This window comes from Chelmon rostratus, chromosome 19, assembly GCF_017976325.1.
Source record: "Chelmon rostratus isolate fCheRos1 chromosome 19, fCheRos1.pri, whole genome shotgun sequence".
NCBI lineage: Eukaryota > Metazoa > Chordata > Actinopteri > Chaetodontiformes > Chaetodontidae > Chelmon > Chelmon rostratus.
The window spans coordinates 10613257-10629541 of NC_055676.1; the positions used below are offsets into that span (position 1 = coordinate 10613257).

At 38.7% G+C, this 16285-nt stretch overlaps 1 protein-coding gene across 1 annotated transcript in view; it reads right to left on the reverse strand.

The window, feature by feature from the left end:
• Nucleotides 1–2048: 2048 nt before the first annotated feature.
• Nucleotides 2049–16285, reverse strand: part of LOC121623326 (NMDA receptor synaptonuclear signaling and neuronal migration factor) — a 43611-nt gene continuing 29374 nt past the window's right edge. The window contains exons 9-16 of the mRNA XM_041960584.1: nt 12734–12864; nt 12154–12237; nt 11956–11989; nt 10170–10240; nt 9895–9974; nt 8970–9072; nt 3751–3826; nt 2049–2374 (exon numbers count right to left, since the gene is read on the reverse strand). Coding sequence (XP_041816518.1) covers nt 2277–2374; nt 3751–3826; nt 8970–9072; nt 9895–9974; nt 10170–10240; nt 11956–11989; nt 12154–12237; nt 12734–12864 — 677 coding nt within the window. The 3' untranslated portion in view covers nt 2049–2276. The remainder of the gene's footprint in view (nt 2375–3750; nt 3827–8969; nt 9073–9894; nt 9975–10169; nt 10241–11955; nt 11990–12153; nt 12238–12733; nt 12865–16285) is intronic.

Sequence of the window (16285 nt, forward strand, 5' to 3'; positions counted from 1 at the left end):
TTTTCCCTCATGTACTCTGTAAACGTTCTGCAAGCCTGTCACCTACGCGAACCCTCAACAGCGATTTTTTGCTGACATTCAGGGGCTGATGTCATTGTTTGACAATGCTGTGATTGGCTGAGAAGTAAGCCATGTTGTGACCTAGTGATGCTTCCTTGGATTGCTGCCTATTAAAAAGTTTTAACAGCGCAAAAGCTGCGATAGCAGGACTTTTAGAGTTAAGTTCAGTTTAGGTTTAGATGTTACATGAGGCAAATTTAATAACTGTTCTGTTGAATACAAAAAAAGAAGAAGAAGATATTTCTGTTAACAGGGTGCTAAGTGATTTAGTATTGCATTGCCACAATGTTGGGGGAAAAAATGGCTAAAATCAAAGCTGCAGATGCTAAGATATCCTAACTTTTTTTTGTAGTATGAGTCCAGTCCCAAAATCCCAGAATCCTACACTTCTCACAGTACAACAGCATCTTTTATCACACCTTCACTGTCCCTGTAAACTCACACATCCTTCAAAACTCCACACTGTCATGGTGTAACGCATTCTCTCTCAAGCTGAAGCTCAGATAACTCTTATGGCATAACCAGTGTTATTTTCTCAGACTTTTAAAAAAGTCTTCTCCCACAGAAGACATCATACGAACATTTTCACAGGCTGAGTAGTGCTCTTCATGATGAGAAAAACTGACCTTCATTTGTAAAATGTATGGACTACCGCTTTAATTTTGTCCTTATTTATTGACTTTTTCTAACATTCTTTTCATCCCAGCCATAGCGTTGTGCATGTGCGTGTGTGTGCATTTGCACATTATTTCATTCATATTGCTGTCCAGCAGTAAGCTCAGTTGCTGCACTCCACAGTTAACCATTCTTAACCTACTGGAGACAGCTCAGGTCGTAGTGCGAGGGTCTCGGACACAGACACACACTCGGTGCATATTTCTGGCCTTTTAACTAGCTGACACCTGGCAGGGGCAGCAGATGGCTGTTAACAGCTTAAACCCCTGGCAGATCTGTTTTAATTCAGAGAACTCTGGTCCTCTGACTGGATCACAGCCCAGCGAAGTGAAAGGTGGCGGAAGCTCATTTGACTGCCATTAAGAGAAGCCAAGAGTGTTTGGCAGATAGTGAGAGCAGCTGGCACTGTTGACAGGGGCCGGCTAAGTGGCCTGAACCTTCTGCGAAGGAGCAGGAGAGATCAATAGGGCAACTCCTACACTACAGGGGTAGGAGCACTTTGATGGCTGTTACATCCGTCTTGACATCATGAATCATACTAGAATGTCTGCGTGTATGTGACAGAGAAAAAAAAATTGGGGGCTAAAGGTGATAAACAATTTTCTTTTGCTTTAACAGTAGCAGAAAGAGGAAAAAATACACACAGCACGTCTGCATGGAACACGCACACACACGCACAAGTCAGCATATTATACCTTTTTTTAACCAAACATGATGCTCAATTCCTCAAACACAAAGATACATTTCTAGAGAGATAATACATTCATTCCAAGCGATGGTGATGAAGATTACAATATCTTGATAGAATAGACAAACAGATAAATTACTTCATGGCTAAAACCTGAGTTATTCCAAAGTATTTCCATATGAAACTGCACAACAATGCACATCAAAAATAAATGATGCATCATTATTCTCATATGGAGTATTATTTGCATGACTAAAGCTATGCTAATATATTCATGTAATATATTTATATATATATACACACACATCGACATATGGGTTATTTATGTATATGTATGTCTGAGGGGTCTGAGGTTATCTGTAAGGTCCAGTCAAAAACACAGAACCACATTATGAACAAAATGAATTTCAGGGATTTTTCTGAAGCACATCAGCTTCAAAAATTATGTCCTTACAACCAAGGTGTGACTTAAGTGATATTTCCTTTTATACATTTTGATTTTCCTTTTTGCTTTCAAACTCAAGAGGCAAAGAGTTGCTGACTAAGATATGGACAGTCCTGTTATCTCTGCCTTTTGCTCATTTTTTACATTGACGCATATTTTTTCTGCCCTTTTGGTCTTTCATCCTTACTCTGAACATGAGGAGGAGCAGAGGCACAGTGTATTTTAGTTGGTCCTCAACCTCCTTGTCCCGCCATCCCTCTTCCTCCTCTCCCAGTCCTCTTCCGGATGAAAGCAGATGTGGCTGTTTTTATTGACGGGTTGAGCACTACAGTTGAGCAATGTTCAGTCATTGGATCAGTTTTATCAGGTTCCTCGTGGCACTAGTGGGCCGTTATCTAGATTTCTTTGTCACAAAAAATCCTCATAGTCCAAGAGTTTGGAGTGCTGACGTGTCTTCCAAAGTCGATAGAGGCGGAAGTCGAAGTACATCTCAATCATCTCTTTGCCTTGATTAGTAAATGAGACAGGAAAAGTTTGGATCACGTGTTAAGGAGCAGAATAAGTTTGTTATCCAGGAACAATATGTGGAAATGATTTTCCATTTCTACAGCCCCGATTCCAAAATAGTTGTGATGCGGTGTAAAACGTTAATTAAAAATTAAATGCAATCATTTGCGAGAAAACTGTGTGTGAATGTGTGTGTGTGTGTGTGTTCAAACAGCAGTTTTACAAAATGTTCCTGAGCAAGTTATCACATTCTGTTTTATTTATATTTTTGCACCAACTTTTTTGGAATCAGGGTTGTATATCAGCAAAAAACAGTAGTGTACTATAGTATGAGGTTTATTAGTAGTAGATGCATATGGAATAATTAATTCCCTACGCATATAGAATTAATCTACCACTAAGTCAAATGAAGAAAACACAATTGCTGCATTGATTATGTTCTGGGAAAACATTTTGTGAGTGGGTTTCCTCACTAACCCCAAAAACCTGCTTCGAAGCACAGCCTCTGGTGGTTAGGTTTAGGTAATGAAAGCACTTTGGTTAAAGTCGGGGGAAAAACCGACTTCTGGTTAAACTTTGACACAATAAACATATTATCACTGTTGACTGAATTCCACAATCTCACTAACCTTAACCAAGAGCTGTGAGTGCCTAAACATAACCATAAAAAACATTCATCATACTTTAGTTGCTATGAGCAGATTGTGTATCACAAGAACTGTATTAATTATTTGCAGATTTGTTGAATATCAACATTTTGCAACTTTCTTGATATGTTTAAGAGCATTTCTTGATTATGTTGATAAAAAACTTAATTCAGATGGCAAATATATATTTGCTGTTGCAGTTAAGTAGTATGCAAACAGAATTTCAAGGAGACAGGCATGATTTGTATGGGACAAAAGTTTAGCGTGGTTTCATTTGAGGATTAGTTCAACCCATGTGGGAAGTTAGGCTACACATTTCTTAATTAGTTTACCTGAGAAAATTGATTTGTTTTAGTATTATCCTCTATGTTATGTGTAAGTTGTTAATCATCAGGGGTGCAGAGGATGTACCAAGAGTACAGTAACATGGCTAGTTTCTCCTGTGTGACAAGTGGGTGTGGGTGCACAAACTGGAGTGTGAAGTCTGTATGACTTGGATCAGTTGCATTAAAAGGACAAATTCATACAGAAGTATTAAACACTGTATCAAAACACCACCCGAATATGCATTCAGAGAAGAGAAACCAAGACGTGTACAAGAACAGGATGAAAATATGAGAAGGAAACAGAGAGTGACCGGATGGAACATGTGTATGTATGAATCACTATGCATTTGTGTGCCTGTGATCTGCATGTTTGAGTGCTTTCGTATGTTTGTTTCGACCCACCCTGTGCCGACAGCTCCAGTGGCGACTCAAACTCGACAGAATAAGGCCTCATCAGATTCTTCAGTTTCTGGAACAGCTGTTGGGCCGAGATAAGAAAGCAAACACCAATTAATCCTACTGCATTTGGATACACTGGCAGCAGGGGAGCCTGCATCTTCAGACACAACACACTCACTCACACACACACAAACATCGAAACACAGACAAGAATGGCAATGAATCCAGCTGATTACAGCCAAAAAGACATGCACTTTCCTCCTGAGCAGGTAACGAGGAAGACAGGAAATGAGATGAGAGTACAAGTTGTTCATTTTTCCTGCTGGTCCTGTACAACCTCTCTGCCCCTGAGCTTGTAAATGGTTCAGAGAAGCACCCCAGAGTCTGTTATATCACTGACTAAGAGACCCATGTTCAGGAAATTACAATGAAGATTAAAATCAAGATTTGAGATGCTAGCTGATAGTTTTCATTTGTAGTACCACAACTACCACAATGTCACATTTAGAGATGGAATGATTGGCTGATTTGATGAACAATTAATTGTTTTGTTCTTCATCAACTTAAGATGTGAAGCATTTACAGGTGCCACCTTGTTAAATGTCAGTATTAGCTGATTTTTCACAGTATTATATGATCGTAGATCGAATACTTAGGCATTTTAACAGTTTGTTGGACAAAACAGGCTCTTGAAGATATTTTGGACATTTTGGACTCTGGGAACCTTCAGCATTTTTTTAGATTAAACCATTATTCGATCAATCAAAAGGAAATAAAAAATAGATTCATCAATAGTGAAAAAAATAATTTGTTACAGCCCTAATTGCACTCATGGTTGTTTAATTGGAGAGGTTCATTGATTTTAGATATGTCATTTCTTCTGCAGTTTCTTGGCTCATTGTGCACATGATAATTTGAAGCTCACTGATTTCTCAGTTGAATTTAGTCATGAGGGATCTCAATACCCCCTATTAGAGAAATCAAAGGCCAAATGTGCTTTTGTTTTTTACTTTATGATGTTAAAATGGAGGTGGTAAAGATAAAGCAGCTTTCATTCATTGTTTATGCAATCCTTTGAAAAAGATAAAAGAAGATGGCTGGATGCCAGGCGTCAGGGGGAGACGCAGGCAGTGTGGCTTGTCTCTAGTGCAGAGAGAGAGAGCTGGAGGCAAATGACAAATCTCAAATAATGTGTTGCAAGTTGCGTAGTGTCCTCTCTGTCCTGGGTGGCTTCTTACAAGCTCTCAGTGGCCGTTATTGCCAACAGTGATGCAGATTTTGTGCTTACAAAACCAAAACATGCTTGAAACTGGGTCAGGCTGCCTCTCTGACGTGCTCACCTGCTGTTCTCCATCCTGAGCCTTTGTTTTCACTTTGCATCCTCCAAATCAGCTTTTGTTGTGCTTAACAAGATAGACCCCTTTGATATTTGCTGAGTGATTTTATTTATCATGCATTAACCATTATGTTTTTTCAGACAGAGAGGAGGTGGTTTAATTTACCTCTCCGTTGAAGTTAACCCACTCTTCCATGGCTGCAGGCTCATGTCAATATTTATAGAAGTTTCCCAACTACACATATTTGTATGCAGTGTATGAATGTATGCAGTATGTGTAGCTTGCTTTCTGGTCTGCAGCCAGGAACCTTTAGCTCAACATATTGCTTCAGTATTTGAAAAAACGCCCTGTCTGTTACAATGGTGTGTTTGTTTTATGTTGTCTGCGTTGCGGCATTTTGCTACATTAAAACTTGCTTTTAAAATGGATTGAATGGGGATCCAAGCTGACCATTTAATGAGTAATGTGTTCTGTTCATGATGCTCTGTTTATCTCTGGCTGGAGGTAATTTGATGATTGTTCAAAAAAACCCAGAAAACAGAAATTAAATAACTAAACAGTTATTGACATACACTATATATTGGCGTAGTTTTTCATGGTTTAGGCCATGTCCCTCAGCAGGTGTTAAGACAGCAAACAGCCACCAACCAAATAATGTCTGCTTTGAGTGGGTAAATCCACGAGTTTAAGGGCTTATCAGACGTCAAAACACTTGATAGCATTTTAATTATGCTATGAGACAGAATAACACTGGAAAGAATAACATTGCACTGCGTTGCAGCAAAAGCTAAGCAAGGTTCAACCTTAATGCTGGATTTTTTTTTTTAGCTGGAGCCCTCTGCATCGATCCCATTCAAATGAATGAGGGGACTGCATTTTTGTTACATTGGGTTGATGGCTGTCTGAACACGGCCTTATTTCTAGTTGAGGAAAATCTTAGTGCTACAGCATGCAATGATATTTAAGACAATGGTGTCCAACTTTGTGGTAGTAGTTAAGGGAAGGTCCTTTCATTATTCAACATCAGCCCTCTGTGCAGAGAGGTTCTTTAAGAAGTCCTCTCTCGGTTAAATGTAGAAGAACTTAGAGCCCTGGCGTCAGCTCCGTCTTTGGGATGAGCTGCAAAGCCAACTGCGTGCCAGGCCTTATCGCCCAATATCGGTGGCCGGCCTCGCTAATGCTCCTGTGGCTGAGTATCAGCAAATCCCTGCAGCCAAATTCCAAAGTCTTGTCAAGAGACTTTCCGGAAGAGCAGAGGTTGTTGTATCAGTGTGTGATATACTGTGCAGAAGTGTCTATAAGCTTTTGGCCATGTGGTGTAGTTGCCAATGGAAAGCAGGTTCATAGTTGCCCAGAATAACACACAACAATGAAGGGGTACAAGCAAACCCTCATAACTTCTGTTTCCTGACAAGCCCTTCATGCGAAAATTTCACTTTGAGATCTTGGGACTAAGTCAAACCCTTAAAACAAAAGAGAACCACATCAGTTTTGTTGTTTTAGATTCAAGCTCTCTTGAAACAACTGCATGTATTTGTGTTCGTCTGTAGGGGTGGAGATATCACTGATGTGCAGTGTGTTCTGCAGACTGCCAGACTGTCCATCAACCCCGGAGAGATCCACTTTATATAACAAAGCATTTTGGCAGACATGACTGGAATAGACAGTTAGGTCAGACAAATACCGCTGGCTATGGCGTCTGTGTGTGTATGTGAGTGTGTCAGCCAGCTTGTTTGTGTGTTTGTCTTTTTTTTTTGCTTGTTTTTGTTGCATGTGTGTATGTGGTTATGTGTCTTATTATTTGTTTATGTCAGGTAGAGAGTATCTCCTCCATGGCTATATCCAATAATGTTATATGTAAGAGAGATGATAATTCTCCCAAGTGGACGAAGAGAGAGTGTGAAACTGCCAGAAGGATAATATGGTGATTATCAGACAAACAGAGATCGAAACAGATGCAGTGAGCATTAATATGAAAGCACAGGACAGCAAATGGGGGAGGGAGCAGGGAGAGAGAGAGACAGAGACAAACTGGGCAGGAGCGAAAAAATCTATATACCTCTGTCATCCATCCAAAGTTATTAAAGTTTGTGTTGCACATACGTTTTTTGGTTTTGAACATGTAAATCAACAGTGATCTTCTTATAAATGAACTGGAATGCTAATCATGTGCCACTGTGCATGATGGTCCCACCAGTGCAGAAACTGTATACCAGTATACCATGTATACTCCACAGCAATTGCGTTTGCATTCTTTCATTCAGTTAGTATTATGTAGTGCAAGAAGGCAAAGGTTTTCCTTGTGTCCTTGCTATACATGTTATTATTAAAAGAATGACGGTCATGATGAGAAGAAATTTTGCAGTGGAACTGGCTTTGCTAATGGGCCTTCCTTGTTGTTAACATTAGTAATAGCATTAGCAGTTTTTCAAGTCTCCATGTACTACCTTTTTAGTTACAGACCGTGCAGTTACATTTTTGCGTGGAAAAGCTACAGTGTAGCTACAGTGGCTTAGTGCCACTGGAGCAAGATCAGTCAGTAGCTGACACTGTATAAGCCTTAAATAATCATATCGTCCTTTAAATACTGTGTATATGTTATGGCTGTCAAAATTGGCCAAAATGACGTTAAATTATTCCCTCTAAAAAAACACATTGGCTGAACCACTCGAATATTTATTTTTGGGAAGACCAATAAGACCAATAAAATGGCAGACATACATGTTCTAAAAAAATAGATAAATAAAATAATGTGCTACTATGTGTTGCTGAATTATTTGCTTCTATCAGCTTGACCTACATTTTATTTTCAATCAATGGAGGTAACATTGTGTGCAGTTTCCAGTTTGTGCTAGTCCATGTGTCCTGGAAGATTTCAAGGTCGGGAGGACAAATGTCAGGAGTTCCGGTCACTTATCTAAATATGGACCCTATCTTCCCATGTTTTGTGTTCAAGTGACTTATGGAGACAACATTTTTTTGAAGTTTTCCCAGTATTTAATGAGAGCACTGCAGCCAGGATCCAAGAAACAGGCTGAAATGTAATCCCTCTGGGTGATGTACGCCCACTAAAAGTGTTTGTTTTTGCCACTGACAGGCTCAGATTGTTATTCTAAGTGTCTCATAACCTAATGGAAAGAATCCCCACTGACATATCTTTTTGTTAAAGAGCGAGATCCGTTTTGTTTAAGCAGAAACAGGCGTTATATCGCTCTCGCCAAAGCCACCAGACGCCATTCATAGAAACTGTATTTTTCTCATCATTTTCTCAACACACTTCATTGAAATGTGACCGAAACTCCAACTTATTTTCACCAGATATTATAACAAGAGACACATAAACAGATTTATTATAATTTTAAAAAATGGTCATTACTGGACAACAGAAACTGTGGTTTTGTGACTCCTGTCCATCAGTGCACTCAGTGCATTCACTGCATTGGTGCTTTTTTCTTCTATGATCAAATCGTAATTTTTACAATTGAATTCATGGATTTTTTTTACAATTTGAATGTTGTATAGCATAACTAAATTCATTAATTTAATGAATAGAACTAAAATATCGTACATCAGCTTGTGACTGCTTCAACACCAAATGTCGGGATCTTTTCTGTGCAGATTTAATTTACACATTTTTAATACGTACCATGGTTTTAAATTTTTGTTAAAGATGAGCTCATGTCATTTAGTCGTAGAAAAATTGATCACTGTTGATTTACATGTTCAAAACCAAAAAACGTATGTGCAACATAAAATTTAATAACTTTGGATGGATGACAGAGGTATATAGATTTTTTCGCTCCTGCCCAGTTTGTCTCTGTCTCTCTCATTGGAATTGTGTGTGTGAGTGAGTGTGCGTTTCCGTGTTTGTGTGTCTCTGTATACCTTGTCTCCGTTGGGGTTGCCCAGGACATAACATCCCATTATGTGGATGAGGTTGGGTTCTGGGTTGATTTTACTCATGAAGCGACTAAGCCTCCTCCAAAATCTGAATAAAGACAAAGGCTACAGTTGCACAACATCCGATTTCTTTCCTTCTGAATGTAACCAATTTCATCAACAGCTGGACAGCAAATTAAAATGATCATGTCCTGTTTACATTCACCAACACCAAATGTAACTTCTTAAAGGATAAACCTGTGTCAAGCTCTTGTCATTTTTCATTGGTTAACTGCTGTGTTTTTGCACTGTGTTTTAACAGAGTCTACCAGAGTTATGGAACAGAAGGTGTTATATCTCTAAAACAAGCAAACATCACCGACTGTAGTCAAAGATGCCCCCTTGAAATATATCACTTAGAAAAATGATAGACCATGCTCATAAATGACAAAGAAATGCCAACTTGAATCGTTCCAGTTGAAAATCTTCGATTGAAAGCAAGTTGGAGAGCGTTCATAGAAATGATATTAATATTCTGAAAATAAAGTAAAGAGCATTTACATGACAAATTTACATCAGAATCTTTGATCCTACCGATGCCTAAAATGAATTGATTTCTTTGGGAATGAGCCAATTTATTCTGGTCATGGTTTTTACAAGATGAATTTTCATTAGTTTGAGCCCTTATTCAGATTATTGGTTGAATGAAAGGCCCAATGCAGGTGCAAGGTGTCTTAATGATAAAATACTTGTCTAATACTACTATTTTCACAGCGAGGTAAAGGTCAAGGTGTTGGTTCTATCATGTTTTTCATGTCTTGTAAAGCATCATTTCATGTCAATGCATCATAAGCAGTGAAAAATGTGAATTGTCATAACAAACTAATTTTCATCAATCAGAAATGTACCCAGTGGTTCGGCAGTAACTTACTGGCTCATGTCCTCCTCCTTTTCCACCTTAGCAAAGGTTGCCACTTTATTCTTCAGTAAATACAGGTGACCGGGGCCTCCCTAAGAAACACATTAAAATAAAACACATTAGTACTGCCACAACCATTTTGCCTCGTCGTTAATAAGGTCTTGAGAGCTTTGATGCCAAGAAGACACAGTCTAGCTGGTTTCTCAGAGAATTCCATATGCAGTGTATGAATGAGCACATACCCTCAAATATCCAAAATAAATCCTACAGTAGTACTTGTTCTTTACCTGGCAAAAGATGAGCATTCTCCAGAACTTGCTCCCTCTCCTGTAAGCTGTGAGCTTCTTCTCTATTTCCTCTGTGAGGGAGAAAAAGGGTTGGATTGATGTAAACGACAGGGACTGAGAACGGAAAGGGAAAGGAATATGAAAAGAGACAAGTAACAATGTACTGAGAGAGAGAATAATGTGAACAGTGAACACAAAGGAGCTCTCTAGAGGGTGAGTTCAAATACAGGTGCAATAATAGACAGCAAAGACACTAATGGGAGATGTTCTTTAATTTGAATTAAATTAAGGATGCACCGATACCGGTATCTGGGATTGAGTCCGATACTGTGCGCATGTACTTGTAATTGTCATTGTAAAATTACTCCGATACAGCTGCAACTGACACCACTTTACAGCAACGTGGTGTTAACTTGTCATCAGTTGAGCAGGTAGGCGGAGGAGGGATAATGTCAGCAGCTTGGAGATATTTTAGGATAAGCAATGATGACAAAAGTAGAGCAAACTATGCTCTGCTGAATTGTTTAAAGGAGGGGTGAAAAGTAGCTCCTTCTAAAGAACCAACACAAAGCTGAGTTCAAGGAGTTGCTAATGCCAGCAGTGGGAAACTGCAAAAACACAACTTTGCCGCAAATGCTGGAGAAGCGAGTGAAAATGTCCAGACACATCGCAGAGGCGGTAAACACAATAACACAATAGAACAACGGTACATTGCTCTTGATGACCAACCATTGTCACCAACGGTAGATAATACAGGGTTTCTTAGTCTCTTGGAGCAAAGGCATGAGATTCCCAGCCATCATCACATTACAGAATCCATATTACCAAATAGTGTGTCATCAAACAGAAGCAGTCTCTGCTGCACTGAAACCATAATGATCCGAGGTGAAATGTCATGTGCATGTTATAACTGTAATTGTATTATTAAATGCTAATTTTGGGTTTGTCCAGATGAAAGATAAGATAAAGCTTTATTCATTAATTAGGGCGTTACAAGCAGCAAACAACAGTAGCATGAATAATAAGAGAATAAAAAATACAAAATACAACAGTGCTTACTTCACAGCAAAACAGGTCAATGAAAGAAGGTAAAATGGAGACCTGAAATCTATATTTGCAAACTGTTCTTTGACATTGTTTCAATATCTCAGTGAGATTGTATTTAGTAGAGGGTTCATTATTGTCTTGGCAGACCATATGAACCATTTCCCGTAACTGCTTTTGTTATAAGCAACATAGGATTTTTTCAGAATGCAGTCCATTTGAAAAACAGTATTTCAGTAATTTTGCAGGATTATAACTGGTTCCAAATAAACCAGATCACACACCGCTATCTTTTTTTTTTCCATTTTCAATGCCCATGGTAACAGGTTAGAGCAGCCTCACAGCCTGCATGGTCACGCAGGTGCCATTTAACTGTTGCCTATTTTTTCTGGGTCATGTTTGTGTAGACTGTGCAAATGATCTGTTGATGGCATCATACCAGCCTTTCACCACCAGTTTCAATGTCTATATATGCAGAACATATCACAAACATGACAAAATAGCAGGTGAAGTCTTGTTTTCCAGTGCTCTCTCTGTCTCTCGCTCTCTCTCTCTGTCTCTCATGTTATTGTCCTCTGTTCTTAATCATGTGTTTTAGAGTGTATATATGGACAATTTATCCACGTTATTTTTTTGTATGAAAATAACTTATTGAATAAGAAAAAGAAGTTTGGAAAGTCTTAAATCTCATAAAATGTCTGAAAAAAGGAATATACTTATATAAACAGGAATATTTACTCACCCAAAATGTCATCAAAAGTTGCATGTTCATGGTCCTAAGGAAAAAGACATTCACATAAAACAACCTGTTAACACTGTAAAATGATTTGATTTATATTGCAGTCTGTCTTCATAGAACTTTTTTACAGAAACAACTTGCATGCATGCTATGCCGGTGCACTGTAATGTGTCTGTCTGCACACGTCACTGCTTGACTCACATAGAGTATGGGGATGATTGAGGGGTCATCCCTGCGGATTATAGTGGGAACGTACTCTGCCTTGGGGACCTTAGAAGAGATCAGCTAAAGGTGAAGGAGAAACGGAATAGGGAAAGGAAAGATGGATTTAGTAGGATGTAAGGAAAGGGGGGAAAGAGAAAAGAGTTGCAGAGAAATGAGAGGAAAGCAGAAGAGCTCTCCCATGCCTCAAACTCTCATGCTTGTGGGAAACATACTGCTCTATATTCACAGTGGTATGGAAGAGAAAACCTTAGTTGACTTCAAGATACTGCACCTGCATATTGATTTACCGTTCTTAGATAAAGCTGCTTTTAACCGATATCTGCCGTCAGTGTGTAATGCGAAAGAGAGAAATCTATTCTGTTTTTTTGTTTCTAAATGACTAAATCACCAGGCTTACCTCAGCTTAGGCTTGGAAACAGCACAAAGTCAACTTTACAAACTAGAGGTGTAGAGTTTGAAAAACATACGCATTTACCAGACTGTGGGGGAGAATTACTTCATTGAAATGTGCATTTGATTGAATAATCTGCACATCATTAAAGTACTCATCTCTTACCATGATCTTGGGAGGTACAAAGTCATCTCCTTCACAGGCCAGCCTCTCCATCTCCCTCTCCTCCTCCCAGTCTAAACTTTCATCAACGCCTCCTTCATCCAGGGTACCACAGGAAGCCTGCAGGTCTCCGCCTAGAAGAGAATATAAGACACAGATGAGGAAACAGATTTGAGATAATAGGGTGTGGGCAGAAGTGTTGGGTGGGAGGCGAGAACGGTGACACAGAAGCAGAAAATCTGGGAGTGAAGGAAAGACATGTCCAGGAAGTGGAGAAAGGTAGTGCGGAGGAGAGGAAAGAAGATGGAGTTGTTGCTAATGGTGGTGGCATAAAAAAATGACAGATGGAGCAGGGGAAAAAAAGAGGCAGCTGGCAGAAGTGGGGAAAAAAAGTGACTGATAGTAAGTGTAGCAGCAGGATTTCTGGCATCAGCTAACAAGGAGAGCTATGAAAACTGGGATCAGAGGGCAGCTATTCTAAGAAGGCAGAGTTATGTATTATCAAGTTGTGCTTTATGACATTTTATACACTTATTCTCACCCTTTTTAACATGTTATGAAACTAAACTAAATCAACTAAATAGTGCTGTGAAGAGTGCATGGTTGCGTTCCGCATTTAGCAGCAACAACACAACACAGAAATTTCTGCATATTTTGCCAACAGAAAGAGTGTCTAATCAAGTGTTGGATGAACAAAAGTTCAACAATTCGATAGGAAAATGTAATCAAAATGTAATGAATATTAATTAATTTGATGTAGCACATCTTTGTGTCTCTAGTTCTAGTTCAGGCTACGCTCCTCCTTATTTTATAATGCTTGACCAGAAACAGACATAGCCTTTTGAATTTTTTCTAACAGAATATCTGACTCTGCACATACAGCCACAAAGTCTTCAGCAAACCCACGTCTTGCATCTGCTGATGTGTTTGCACTTCTGAGAGTTTGTTGAAGTGATGAGCTCTTTCTAGCGTGCTGCTCTTTCCCTCTCTCTCAGAGAGTGCTTTTGACTTGAGGGTGTGTTTGTGTGTAAGAGACACCAAGGGATAGAAGGAGTTGGTGCATACTTTCTGGTAGCCAACGCTATTCCACATGTGTTTTAAAGGCCTTTGACAGATGGCAAAAAATGATGAGGCAGAGGCACTCATTAGCATATTAGCTTGTCATTCAGTGGAACTGTACTAGGCCTCTGTATAACCTTGGATTATGGTGTGAGACGGCTATTGAATTAGCCTACACCTACAGGGGGATTTATTAACGATTTGTCAAGATCATTTGTCCGATAGAACCAATGATTCTAGAAGAGAAGAGTTTTTAATTTATCTTTAAGGAAAATAACAATGTTCATCGACATAGTTTACACTTGAATGGAATGAAGTGATCTGTAACGTTATTCTGCTATGACAAGTCAATGACTACAGAACGTTGAAAACAACGTATCTGCTCAAAGCAGAGCCCAACTTATGTATTCCCTCGGCTGATATTGTTGGACAATATTGGTGTCAAAAAGCCTGTTGTGTCCTCTTGTGGTTGAAATGAGATGTTGTTCTTAATGGTCTTAATTGCTACAGATGTCATTTGTGTGGAAAAAGAATATTTTTCAGAATTTTTGTATTACTGAGATGTTCCTCATCCTTTTTTGTTGATTTTGTTTGATGTTTATTTTGGCTGTACCACTTAATTGAGTTGTCAGTAGTTCTTTGCTGCATGACTGAGTAGTGTGACGCATTTTTTTTTTCTTCACTTGCTAATTACTCCACGTATGTTGTTGTCCTTCAGTCTTGTTGGGGTAAGTGCTCTCATAGAAACCTGTCATATTGCTGATCATAGCTATTTCTGATTTGGTGGTGATAAACGAAATTGTTCTAATACAATATACTATACTATACAATATACTAATACTACACAAAATTAATATGAAATTAATTAATATTTTTAATTAAATTAATTATCCTTTGTTGATCTCTCAGAGGAAGAATTGAGAAAGCACTGTTATACTGCACTACTACTGCCAATATGTTATTAAAATGATTTTTTTAAACTCTCAAATATGTTGTGGTTGACCTCAAAAATGCAGTCAAGTTCTAGTACAAAGACTTCTAGAAAAGGTAACAGGGGGAAATGGCAGTTTGAAGCAGAAGAGCATGAAAAAGAGGAAAATTACAAACAAGACTGACAACGTTGCTCCTCCAGAATGATACATTTCCCTCAAGAAAAGGGAAGAAAGAGGCATCAACCACACCATTAGACTGACATCGACAATTCATTTATCTTTCATCACACACTGAAGATGGAGATGGAGAAAAAACATAAAAACCACAGATACTCAGACATCAACAAAGACGAACAACACATGCAAACAGTGTGTGTTGATTCACATATTCAAAACCCTTTAGAAACACTTAGACACACTCCACATGTGTCCTTGCATCGACATTTGTACCAGCTTGACACACTCAGACTGAGACATACACTCCATTCTGGAAGACATACTCACAGAAAGAGAAGCATCACAAAGTTGAAGAAAGACTCACGGTCATAGGGAGACACATGGACAAGGTCAGAGTCAACAGCCGAGACAGCCAGTTTGTACATGTGATTGTTATGTGCAAGTGTCCATGGGTGTTTTGTGTGTTAGTTCTTGATCTAGCCAAAACCAAGAACTGAGCTGTAAAACTGATGTGTCACCCTAATTAACAGAGAGCTCTGCAGGACATAGTGTATTGTCATTTCAGTCCTATTTGTTATGTGTCTGTTTGTACAGGTTGCAGATGATAACTTATAGACACTTGATGAGCAGTGGCTTCAACTTTCATGTTACTAACTCACCACTGACAACACTAATAAAAATGCTTGTCATAGGGGACTGCCCATTGTTCCAACAGCCCATTATTCCTAACTCCCAATGGCTTGGAAAATATCCAAGGGACCCGCCCACTGTCCCTCTGATTGGTTAGTATAGGTTAGATGGTTAAGGTTAAAAAAAAAGGTCACGGTCAGAGTCAGACAGTGGGGGTGGGTCTTCACAGAATATGGGGGGAAAGAAATAACAGGGAATCAGAATAACGGGTGGTTGGAACAATGGCATGGCACGATCATATTAGGAATAAGTTGCATTGGCTGTCAAAATAGAATGAAAATGTTTTAAGTACTCAGTTCTACATGCCCAATTTAACTTAAAAGGTAATATGCAAACATGCTTCCAAATGTCAAAATGAAAAGAGTTAGCTTTGCTGACTAGGGAAAAACTGTTTTGGGATTGTCATGATTTTAAATCAGCTGAGGAAGGAAAAGAAAAAAAAAGAAATAAAGATGGAAAAAGGAACAAAAATTGATTAACAAAAGTTGAACATTAAAAATAAATGAAATAAAAATTAATAAAAAATAAAACATAACTAGCAACTAATAACAATACCCATCAGATAAATGTAGTGAAGAAAAAAGGGCAGTGTTTCCTACTGATACATTTTGCTGTCCAATAAAAGTGGAAAATCTCCCAAAATGTAAATTACCTACAATTTGCACCAGCCTGTACAAAATACTTAGTTACTGTACTT